The 12,767-nt window shown below is 48.2% G+C and overlaps 1 protein-coding gene across 12 annotated transcripts in view; it reads right to left on the bottom strand.

The window, feature by feature from the left end:
* The window catches only part of DNMT3B (DNA methyltransferase 3 beta), a 34,869-nt gene that overhangs the window by 19,406 nt on the left and 2,696 nt on the right, over positions 1–12,767 (bottom strand). For 5 of the 12 annotated variants that reach the window (XM_086332392.1, XM_086332387.1, XM_086332390.1 and 2 more), the window contains exons 2-4: positions 2,606–2,786; positions 1,799–1,860; positions 243–350 (exon numbers count right to left, since the gene is read on the bottom strand). In XM_086332392.1, the coding sequence (XP_086188518.1) occupies positions 243–350; positions 1,799–1,860; positions 2,606–2,780 (345 nt within the window). In that variant the 5' untranslated portion in view covers positions 2,781–2,786. The remainder of the gene's footprint in view (positions 1–242; positions 351–1,798; positions 1,861–2,605; positions 2,787–12,767) is intronic. The other 7 variants (XM_086332395.1, XM_086332389.1, XM_086332391.1 and 4 more) reach the window with 2 other exon arrangements.

Raw genomic sequence — 12,767 nt, forward strand, 5'->3', positions numbered from 1 at the left:
GTAACTGGCTGGCCTGGAGTCAGCCACCTGTAAACTGTACCCCTGGGCACTTCTTAGAATGCTCCCCAGAAAAGTAGAGAACTGCCATGTGAAAACCATCTCAATCATAATTAATGAGGTTTGCTGTCATTTTCCAATTTCAGGACATTTGTTCAAAGTTCCTCCAGGGAGATCCTAGACAAGGCTTTTAATGCAGGCACGTGGTGTGCTTGAAGTGCCTCAGCTCAGGGGTAGACACTTACAGCTGGGCTTTCAGACCGAGTCCTGGTTTCTCGGAAGAGCTTTGGCATCACTGGAGTGTCGGAGCCATCCCCGTCTTCTCCCTCGCCATCTCCATCACCCGTCAGGTCCTTTATAAATGAAAAATTATTAATTTTAGATGTCATATAACCAAGATAGTTTAAAAATGAAGAGTCAGTCATATTGAAAACAATATTGGTCTGAGTGACTTTAAAAGATCTGCAACCTCATATTGTTCAAAAGATTTTACAGGTATGAGCACAAAAGGCTTCAGATGCCCTTTGCATTGACACCTTTTCTTTGGTTTTCTAATTCCACTGGGGTTTCTCCTGCATTCAAAATCATGATTTCATGGTTAGACTAACTTGCCATGCCCAGCAGGGAGACCTGGTCAATTTCCACAATTAACAGCATCTGGGGAAAACAGGCTTGAGGAAGATGCTTCCTGATACAGTGACCCAGAAGAAATGGCACGAGTCCTGTGTCGAGTACACATCCCATGCTGCACACTGAACTCAACAAAACTCAGCATGAGAGCCAGAGAGGTGGGGAGTGGTCCGATGTCTGGCCAGCGTGTTAAGAACCTGACTTTTCCCTTGCCAACTAAGGTCTTGAGTGGGTCCATTCCTCTCTTTAAAACTGGCACAATGGTTCTTCCCTTACAGCACAACAGAGTTATAGTAAGAATCAAGTAATGCATGCTTGCCAACGCAAGGCACAGAGGAGGTTCCAAGAGATCAGAACAGCTGTTCTGAGCCTGTTCCAGCGCTGTCCCTACCCGGTCCCCTCAGCTCCTGATCCTCATTATCTGGGTGCGCACCTGTGGTCCTCCATAAGGACAAGACAAGCCGTATGAGGGGGAGTTTTCATTGTCTACAACTTTCAACCGTGACTTTGTCCCCAGTGCCTGATAATGACCTGAATTAACAAAACTCTAATATGATTCATAGGAAAACAGAAGACATAAATAGCGTCATGAGTAAAAAAAACACGGAAAAGCTACAAGTTGGAAAAAAACTAATCAAGTAGAAACCCTGACATTGCAACACTGGTAAAAGATACTTCAATGATTGTTAAAAATCCCCTAATAAGGCAGGCAAGTTCTTTCCAAAAGGAAAAAAAAAATCCTTGAGGCCACAGGGCCACACAGTCTTACTATCAAACCAGACACAGGTATATTACAAGCAATAAAATCATACATTTATTTTCCTCATGAATAGATGTTAAATTCTAAAATAGATCCAATTCAAAACATACCATGAGCAAGCTGGATTCCTTTCAGGGATAAAAAAAAAAATCTTGTTACAGTAGAAATTTATCAGTTCAATTGATCATCCAGATTGAGAAAAACATTCATTTCAAAAACTCAGCATGTGAGAGCAGCAAATGCCATTCTAAGTGAGGTTGTTCTAAGTCTTCTGTGTACCTAGCAGTGTTCAAATTCCTCATTCAGCAAGTATTTGCTGGCCATCAGTTTAAGTGGGCCTCAGGTCCCCTACTTAATATGCAAACCATAGAGTTCCCCTGAATCCCAGAAATGTGACCACAGAACCAGTACCTGAGTATAACTTAGCAGGCTGGAGACCTCCCTCTTGGACAGTCGTGAGCTTGATCTGCGGCCTGGAAGGAGGAACCAGAGTCTGTTGCGAAGAAGGGGCTCTCCTGGTCTCCCTAAACCCACTGACATCCTCAGGGGTTAAATCCTAGCCCTTGAACAGTTCCTTCCTATGCTGCCCAAATCAGTGGCCACTAACTCCACCAAAGGAGCAACCCAGTGCCTGCCATCGCAGCCACATTAAGTACTCATGTGTGGCTCCTCACGGTCATGTGAACAATGCAGAAAGAGAACACTTTCAGCCTCTAGAAAGTTCTATGGGAAGGTGTAACTTGAAGAGTTCTCTTGACAGCAGGATGAGACAATACAGGGGTTTCCAAACCAGCTGGGCCAGAAAATCTCAGCAGGGAGGGTCCCAGGTGATGTGAGCAGCAGAGGAGAGGGGAAGAGAGAGGGTGGGACTGGCAGCAAGCCTGATATGCTCACTGCCTCTATTTCTTCCCAGAAAAATGACAGGCCCAGCTGCAAGGGGAGAGGGTGTCCCCTCAGAAGTGTCAAAGACCCCAGTCTACTTATGCTGTGCCCACCCCCTTGTCTGGAACAGAAGGGCTCATTGGCTTGGGGTCACCTACTCTGTCCCAGCGGAGGTGCCAGGATAAAGGGAGCAGCTCTTCCCTTCCCTGAGGCTGGGGCAGGGGTCGTCAGAGCCCAGACTCCCACAGCTGCCTTGAGCCTGCTCAGGGGCCTGTGTCCCAGCTGTGGTCCACCGTGACCACCCTCCTCACCCCTCCTCCCCACGGGCCACGCCACCTCTGCCACCTCTGCCACCTCGGATCTCAGGGGTGCTGATAGCCTCCAGGATCGGGGGTGAGGGTGCGTCCTTGGAGTCGGAAGACTGGTCGCTGCAGCCCCCGTTGGTGAGGACGGAGTCTTCCCTCCTGCTGGCGTCCTCCTCTCCATTGAGTTGCCTGGTGTCTCCCTTCATTGTTTCCTGTAGGAAGGCCAGAGTGAGGAGGGTAGCAGAGATGCAAGGGTGGCTGGGGGGAGTGTGCCCCCAAACCTCTGCCAATGTCACCAAGTCCTCAGGCCAAGAGAGGGCCTGGGAGTGGTTCTCAGGACCCCACCCAGGCCGCCCCCCATAGCCTGCCCCCCTCACCAAACTCGGAGGCTCAGGACTTGGTTCCATGTGGCCACTCGACCCGAAGGCTCAGAAGCCAGCACCCAGGACAGAGGAGGGGGCTGGGCCGTGGTCTGAGGCTCAGGCTGCTCTGTGCAATTAGCCGGCCACTTCAAACAATGCCATCTAAGGCCGGCCTGCCTGCCGCCAGCCTTGGTCCCCTCTGCCCCTGGCGCGCTCTCCCTGCCCAGTCTCTGCAGGGCCTCGGGAAGTCAGTGCATTATTTTCCCTCCTGACCCCTTTGTTTGCTCTCTCCCTTCCCCTCAATCTCCAGGTCCTCTTCCCACCGTCCCCTCCTCCCCCACAGAACAGCTTCTCTCTTCTCCATGGCAGCACAAGCCCCGCCCCATCACAACCTCGGGGGCCCATTGGTCTGCAGGCCTGTCGCTCACTCTCCTCCTCCCTTACCAGCTGGGGCTCAGAGTCCCAAGTTCCCAAGAAGGGAACGAATGGAGGAGACACAGGGGGAAGGACTGGGACGGGTTAACCAGGGACATGTTCCTCATCTGCTCCAACCCCACCCCACCTCTGGGCCTTTGCCTCCCCATCCCTGCCCACCCTGGTAACTGCATCATCACTAGGCTATTAAGCTAAGACCAGCTCCAGCCAGGGTCTTCAGGCATGCATTGGAGGGCTGTGTGACCTTTGACCTGGCCCTACTGCCTGCAACATTGGCCTCAAGAACATGTACCTTACTCTCATTTATTCCTCTTAATGTGATGTGGGCCCATTTTATAGAACAGGAAAACTAACCCACAGACCTGGTCAATCTTCAACATCAAAAATAAAAATCTCACATGTAAGAGGAAGGGTGAAGCCCCAAATGGAGGTTAAGTATTTGGTGCCACAGGAACCCTGCTTGTGAAGTTTCCCCAGCAAACAGCTGCCTATGGGCGCTGAGCACTCCTGGTCCGTGTTCCCTATCATGGGAGACAGACTCACCACATAGTACCCAATGACCCAAGCAAGCCTCCCAGGGTACCTTCTAGAAGCGTCATCTAGGTTACAGGGCTGTGAGCTGCAGTGGGGATGCTGCCAGCATACCCACCAGGGGGCGCTGTGGGGTTCAGTGATTAACTTCTCATCGCACCCCCCCCACCCCCCCACACCCCCAATCCCGGCAGGTATGCAATGTCCTATGGATTCTTAATTCCACCCTGGGCATCAGTCCATCCCCCAGGTGTGGGTGTGTGATAAGTAGACCTCTGATGCTCCCCACAAGGCAGAGGGACCATGGAATCATGCTGCAGAATTCTCAGGCACTTACTAAATCAGGATAAACGTTTGCACAGGATCCCTGGGTAACCAATATGCAAGTTAAAGAAACACTGCCTTGGAATTCCCTGGCAGTCCAGTGGTTAGTTATTTCACTGTGGAGCCCAGGGTTTGACCAAGATTCTGCAAGCTGGATTCTGAGCAGTTCGATGAAAAGGAGGAAAAAAAAAAAAAAATACTGCATGGGTCACAAATGCATACACTGATACAGAGCATTTAACTAAGCCACGTGGTCCAGAGTGTGCAGGTTCACAGCTCCCAGTGTATTTTCTCTCAATACGTATTAAGGAATCTCACCAGCCCCAAGGAAAAGAAGGAATGCCTAACCCAGCCTAATTAGCAGCTTCTCTAGCCCTTTTACTCTCAAGCCCTGACCCGGAAGAACAGGTTATCTGACCCCACGGCCAGTTCCTGTGAGTCCAAGTGGCCAGTATCTCAGGAAAACTGCTGGAGTGTGGTTCAGAGTAATCATTAATTTCCAGTGTTTTGCCTCAGGCCAGACTAGTGAACTAAGTTACCTGGATGGCCTGGCAGAGGGTGGGAGACTTGGCCATGGGGTACATGACACCAGGAGGTTCCACGGGAGCTCTGGGGAGGGGAGAGGGGTAGACTGAAGACAGTCAGGAGGAGGTAGCAGGTCAGAGGCTGAAATCAAGGGACAAGGCTTCCTTCCCTCTTATGCGGGGCTCAGAGTTCCCTCAGACAGTCCCCACCTGGGTCAAAAGGAATCTCTCTCCTAGACAGACCCATTTGGAGCCTGCAGCCCAAAGCAGACAATGATTAACTATGACTAACCACCTCAGGCTTCCCTGGGGCCTCAGCAGTGCCAACTTGTCTGCCAGCCTGCTAGAGGGATGTGAGCAGAGCTCCTTCCCAAAGTCAGATCTCAACAGTCAGGAAAAATTCTGCCCACAGGGACTGGAGGAAGATTTCAGGGAAGGAAACCAACCTGCTGTATGACCAACTACCTGGGTGCCCTGGGGTGAGCTAGGTAGGTAAAATAGTCTTACTTCCAGTGGCATCATTCAATGTGATTTCATTACAAGTTCCTTCCCTGTAGTTTTCACCACCCAGAATTTGCAATGACAGATTCCTGGGTTGGGAAGATCAGCTGGAGAAGGGCTAGGCTGCCCACTCCAGTATTCTTGGGCTTCCCTGGTGGCTCAGCTGCTAAAGAATCCACCTGCAATGCGGGAGACCTGGGTTCAATCCCTGGGTTGGGAAGATCTCCTGGAATAGGGAGCCAACTACCCACGCCAGTATTCTGACTCTGAGAATTCCATGGACTGTATAATCCATGGGGTCACAAAGAGTCGGATACGGCTGTGCAACTTTCACTTTCACTTCACTAGTTACAACACACACACACCAGAGTCCAGAACTGGCAAGATTTAAAGATGCCCAGCTCGGTTCCTCGACATTTTACACACATTATATTTCCTCCACATTATACACATGACCCAAACAGCTGCAGGCATGTGCTACTGTTAGGCCCTCAACTTAGAAGCCCTATCACGTATTCAGATTTCAGAAACCACAGGTAAAACAAGGAGGGCTTCTCTCAAAGGCTTCCTCATGAAGATCCACACATCTTGATCACTTTTCTCAGTATTTACTACCATATGCCAGGCACCCTTGTGCTTTACCTGTATGAATTCACTTAATCCTTACATACCATTAATGTTATCCCTGTATAACAGATGAGCAAACTGAGGTTAGGCAACATGGTTTGTACTCACTTAAAAGAATGCTCCCAGGGAACTTAAACAAGAAGGCGTGAATTTTAACTAGCTGCTTTTGGCAACAGGAAGATCTTAGCACTAGGGATTGGTTTGTAATGGTAGATAATACATCTCCCTCACTAAGTTGTTTGGTTTCTAATGAGTCAAAATTGGCATTTCCCAGATAATGTGGCCCCCAGCACAAGCCAGCTCCTTTATCTAGAGCGATCCCAATCCTGAGCAGTGGCATCTTCCCCAGGGATTTTCCCAGAGGGGCTGACATACCAGCTCCAGAACACTTGCCACTTGGCTGTTAGCATGTCCCAGGCCCCTCCTGTCTGCTAAAGCCAGAACTGACACCTCTTAACCCCCACCCCAACCCGAGGCAAGTCCTCTCATCAACCTGCTCTCAACAGGCTCAAATGAATTAAGTCACCCAGCAAAGTGGCAGTGCCAAACTCATGCCCAGGCAATCCAGGGCACGTGCCTGGAACTGTTGTGCCTGAGATGAGTTATGAACAATGCACCATTCGTTCCAGGAGCTTCGGGAGCTGTATGGCTGAGGGACTTACACCAGCTGTTCACCTTCACAGGAGGTGGTGGTCCAACCTCGAGATGCAGGTGAACTCTGACCCTTTCCCAGAGGCTGGGGTCCAGCACGTGACTTCGGGATGGTCAGCGGTGCTGGGTGGGCTCACAGGCAAGGTTCCCCCTGCAAGACCCTGCCTCATTAGTGCAGGATGCTTGTGTCCTGACTGAACCAGGTCAGACGTGTCCAAATGCAATGTGGCAGACAGAAGGGTGGGTGGCACCCCCAATTAGACTCAGGGAGGAGGCGGCCCAGGGACTCCCCGCAACCCAGCTATAAACCTGAGAAGTAAAGTCATTCATTTCCTCCAGGCTGGTACCAGCAGCAGAACTATTTCCTGGCACCCTGTAAATGTTAATTGCATTAATTAAACTTCCAGTGCAGGAAGGGGGTGATGGTGGGCCTGATGGCAAGGTTAGCAGGGGAGGACCTTGGGCATCCCTGACCGACTCTGTCCACCCAGGGTTTAGAGATTTGTAAAGCAAAAGAGGGAGAGGGTGAAAGACATTCCCACCTCCCCTATTTAAAAAGTTCCTCCTTGGCCTGTGGGAGGGGAATCGACTCCTGACTCCTCCCCTTGAACTGCTCAAGTATTCTTAGCTGTTTCCCAAAATGGCTGAGCTAGAGCACTCAGCATGTACCACAGAAGAGTTAGTCACTCTTATGATCCCCATTCTGTAGATGGGGAAACAAGCTCAGAGGAAACAGATAAGCAGTTTCCTTGATGAGGTTCCCAGAGTGACTGAGTGATGGAGACTGAGGCCTTAGTCCAGGGGGGAGATCTTAAAGACATCATAAAACAATGCAGTAAGCACAGTTTTTAAGTTTAAACAGTTTAACAAGTTTACGGCCGGGGAGGGACAGCTCACCCGGGTGAGTGAAGAGAAGGGAGGCAGTGGACACAGTACAGACAAAGTCAAGGAGGACGAAACAGCTGTCCCCCTGGCTGGGGACAGAGCACAGGGTCCCAGTTCCCTATGCCTGATCAGGAATCTCCAGTGAATTCCATAAAAAAGATCAGGTTCACAGGGAAACGGGAAGAAAATGTCCTCCTTGTCCTTCTCAAGCCTCAGTCATACAGCCTAGGCAATAAGTGACCTCATCTAATTCCCTAGGTGGTTGGTGCTACAGATCCCAAAGCAGATGGCAAAACCTTAAAACCTGGAGATTACACAGTCTCGTGTGCTGTCGTGCCAGATTTCCCAGCTTAGGCTCACAAAGGGATGCATCCCTTCATCCATGATGACTCAAGTTTGGAGAATTTTTCAGTGCCTCTGGGTCATGGCTACATGCACCACTGTCATTGTGCGATAATAGTTCATCCTGGGCACATTTATCAGAATCTTAGTAAGGACTGACTCCAGTAGTCAGTCTGGGCAAGTATGAGAAAAGCTGGCTATGAAGATGTTCCAGTAGTCAGTCTGGGCAAGTATGAGAGAAGCTGGCTATGAAGATGTTCCTTGCAACATTGCTCATTAATAGCAAAATTATAGAGAAACATTGGTACATCTGGATATTTGTCAATAGACTTCAATAAAATTATATACCATTACCTTCTAGATAATTTACAGGAAAACCTAGGAACTTACAGAAAGATCTGAAATGAGAGCTTCAACTGGAGTTTGGAGTCAAACTTTTTACCCTATGGAAACAAGTTGCAAGCAACTAGTCCCTTCTGCCTAAAAGTTATTTGAGAAGCCCTAGGAAGGTCATGCAGATTAAGACACGGAACCCATGGGTCACCCAGAATGCCATGTGGGGCATCCTAAGGCTGAGGATTTGGGAGCTGCTATACCCACTCCTGCGGCCTTGTTCCCCTAGGCAAAATCCAGCCAAAGTGTCCTCTGCCCTCTTCCCAGCAGGAATGGAGAAAGGAGACCGCTATTCTCAAAGTCACTCCCTCAGCTCTGCCCCTCGCAGCAGCCTGCACCTGTTGCTACTGCCATTGCCTAAAACCTCAGCCCATCTATATACCAATGCTGTGGGGATACTGATTCAGTATTGAAGATGGCAATCTGACAGTATGACCTCAAGTGCCAAGTGTCCATATCCTGTTATACAGGAATTCTACTGCTAGGAATCCACTCAGCGCAAAGTTCTTCCCAAAACCTGTGGGCAAGACTGGCACTGCCTTCATTGTCAAAGTAAAAGCTACCAACAAATGATCAATGGGAGACTGTCTAAATTACATGCAGCCACACTGGGGAGACCACTGAGAGCCAAAGAATAGGGCAGCTGGTTCTAGATGAAACCATGTAAAGTGAAAAAGTCCACCTAACAATACAATCGCGTTTAATAGGTTACTGTGTATATTAAGCCATGTTCCTCCAGCATTTTTTAACTTCTCAGCAAGGTAGCTTGTGGAAGAATAGACAACCATATCTATCCCCATGTGACTTTTACAATCAAAAAGTCAACTTTAAAATGTCACTTTTGAAAATGATCATTTAAGTTTAGTCAATCTGAAGTTTTTTGAATGGTATAAGGTAGAATGCTCAATTTTCTCCATAAGGAAAGTCAGACATACAATGACTAGTATGACCCAACTCTACCTCTTCTATATATGTCCCCTATATACATGGGATGTTTCTGGTTTCACTTCTCTTTTTGGTATTTAGCCCTTGACACCTCTTTTAATCATGATACATTAACAATAAATGCTCATATCTGCTTGGACACGCCTGCCAACCTTAAAGTTTCATTGATTTTCTTGATTTCACCCGTACCTGTATGCACATTTGCTCAGAACTGTCCATATCCTATTGCTGCCTCCCTGGTAACCTAGAAAATCCCTGAGGACAGCACCTGCCCATCCAGGCATCCTGCCTAACACTGCACATCTGTGTCCCAGGTGAGGCTTCCTTCCACTCACCTGCAGTATCTCCTCCGCTTCCAGTGCTTCAGCCACAGGACACCCAGGTTTGTCCAAGGCCTGCTTTGGTGTCACCCAGCACACATTCACACACCCCAGCACCATGCTGGCCGCTGGGAACATCCACCAGGAAGGCACCATCCCTTCTCCAGGAGCTGAAGGGCAGTGGAAGGCCCTGGCTCTGGCCCCAGCAGGCCCATTTGCAACTGGAAGCAAATGCAACTGGAAATAAATGCTGCTTAGGAAGCCCCATTAACCTCAGAAGGTGGAAGTACAGGAAAGGATGAAGAAATAGGTAGGTAATGACTTCTCCACCCAGGCTGCAACACAAGAGACCTGACTCAGGGGAAAAATTAATGCCAGACTGATAACTCCCCAGTCCCTTTTCTAGCTGCCAGACCTGTACCACTGGGCAGGGCATTGGACGATCCCTCTGCTCCAGGGAATGGGGAATAAGACATACCAATATCAGAGAGCTACCTTCAGATTTTGGGAGACCCAGAGACAAGTTCCAGTCCATGTCCCACACAGTAAGCCTCCAGTTTTAAATCCTTCTGAATACAGAGGTACAGTTCAAAACTAAAATATGAAAAACAAAAACAGTAAAAAAAAAAAAAAGACACTTAGAAATATTGGATGGAGCTCTACACACTAAAATTAAAACAAGGGGATAAAGGATGTGTCCAAAAACAAGATGAAGACACCATTACAAGTGAAATTCTTAAGACAGGAACCCTTCAAAGCAGAAAAGCTGAGGACACCAGAAAGCAGAACTAAGGACAAATTGACCAGGCCAGGAGGTGCCGCATCTGATGAGTTGTACAGAGTACAAAAAACAAGGGGTGTAATAGCTCAAGGAAATTTATTCCCTCAACTTTAGGGTAGGAACCCTCAGTGACACTGAGCCCTTCTCCTCCAGTACCAGCTCCTCATACACACCTGGTCAGCATCATCTGTCCCCGAGAGGAAATTAATTGGTTAAGAACATTTCCCCACGACCTCTCCCACCCATCAATTCTTAACAAGGCATTTCTAATTTCCTGCTCATAATTTCTCAATGACTAATGCTCTACCCACAAATTTCATAGACTATCAAAGGCCATTGAGACAGAAGCCCTACTGCTACTACTAAAGTCCGTACTCTCTCTAGAGCCACTGAAATGAGAAACCCACACACCACCAACTAGAGAAGACTGCCTGCTTGCCACAATAGAGAAAAGCCCACACAGCAAGGACCCAGAACAACCAAAAATAAAATTTATATATATATATATATGAAGGAGAAAAAATTACTCTGAAAAGAGAAAAACCTCTGCAGGTGAAGTTATTTAGAAAAACGTGGTCAGGCTGAGCTGGGCAATGAGCAGAGGCCAATGGTTCTGTAAAAGGTCCTCCCATCCACGTGGGGAGCTGGCCCCAGATGACCAGTGCACTGGGAAACCTCGCCAACGGAGGGCCTTTCCTCACCACACTGCACTTGCCCTGGCTTCTTGTCTTTTTGCTTAGGATGGACTGCTGCTCCTCTCTACGCTTTCTCCACTTCTAGAAGAAACTGAAAGGGCCCCCAAATGAAAGTAAAACATTGATTACCTTGGGCCTGTGAGATTACAGGCCGTGATCTGTTTTTTCTTTGCATCTGAACATGGCAAATTTGATTTTCATTTGTATCAAACACAATGGAAATCCTTTTGATAAAATATTCTAATTCCCTACACAAAACAGATCCTCCTCACTTTTTGCATATTTCCTCAGGAATGCCAACTGTTTCTCTCAGCAAGTAAATAATGACCATTAGCCATCATCTCAATATTGACTACACAATGTGACATTTATTAAATCCTCATTATGTGCACTTTTTAATAGGATCTCAACTGACTTCAACATTCCCTTAACTGGCCAACAACGCATCCCCATTTTACAGATGGAGCAACTGAGGCTCAGGTCACTAGCTTATAAATGTAGTGAGTTGGATATAAATCCTGATTTGATTTGGCAGCCCAGGCTGCATGAGTATGTTGATTCCAGTGACTAACATGACCTACAACATACCAGACTTTTTACAATATCTCAGGGCCCCCACCTAACTTATTTTGAAAATGCCTAAGTCCTAAAAGGATTCCATTTCATCCTCCTACCAACTCTACTGGGGTATGTACATCTTCACTCACTTTACATACAGGTATTAATCAGCACAGGGGCTCCACGGGCAGGCTCCCTCTGCATTTACCAGGCCACTTCCCTCCATCCACAGCCAGATACATCTGAACACCTGGACTCGGCTTTTTCCCTTTTAGCGGCAGATGTGAAAGTTCTGTAAAGCACTAATCATCAGGCTACCGAAGTACCTGCATCTCTCCGAGTTCCATCAGCGGCAAATTTTTGACCCTGTGAGAACATGAGCCCATCGTTTTACAAAGAGGGTGCTGACATGAGGAATTCTGTACTCCTGCAGCCCTGATCTGCCATGAAACTGAAAAAAAAAAAAAAAACTAAACTAAAAACACCCTAAATTCATGATTTTAAAACTCAACACCAAGAGTGCACCTGTACTTTTCTGGAGGGTTGGGGTAGAAGCACTTGCCATGGTGTCAGACCAAGCGGCCTTTCAGATTTAGCGTGGATCATCTTGGGTGAAATGGAAAAGTATCTGAGCCTGGAGGGACAGCAGGCAGGAGAGCTGGTCTGAGACAAAGGAGTTAGTTCCGGGGAAGTTTTTCTGGGAAGAACTTACCCAAACCCTCCATCAAGGAGCTTGGGGCTGTAGTATGAGAAAGGGAGACAGGCCCCTCTGGGTTGCAGGCCCCACGTGGCAGGAGGAAAGGAAGGAGAGGAAGCAACCTCTGGCAGCCCCACCTCCCTGGCTCCTCCCCTTCACCCCCTGCAGCTCCCAAATACCCTCCTACCCTCCCTGCAAACTGCAGGGGTTGGAGGTAATGCTTATGGCTTTAAGGAGCAGGATGGAGCCAGCCCTAACCCCAGCCCCTTTGTCTCAGCCTTCTCCACCCTAACAGAGAAAAGTAAAGGCTCTCCCTTAGTTCTGCACCCTCAAGGCAGGTCCCAAACTTGGGTGGGGGTGTAAAAATGACCACAATCCATAAAACAAAAACCTGCTCCTTTCAAAAAGGAACAAAGGCACCCTTTCCTGCCAACTCCCAAATCGAGGACAATGATTTGGAAAACCTTCCATAGTTGAGAGGAGTACCTTGGTGGGAGGAAAGGAGGGGATGGCAGAGTTGGCCTGCATCCTCCCCAATTCTCATTAATGGCCACCCTAAAAAGAGGGGCTAATGGTTAATACAATACCATTCACTACCTGCTATACCAAGCACTAACGTATT

Source organism: Bos grunniens, chromosome 13 (assembly GCF_055505025.1).
Source record: "Bos grunniens cultivar Pamir isolate PY7600 chromosome 13, Bosgru_T2T1.0, whole genome shotgun sequence".
In the NCBI taxonomy this organism is placed as follows: Eukaryota; Metazoa; Chordata; class Mammalia; order Artiodactyla; family Bovidae; genus Bos; species Bos grunniens.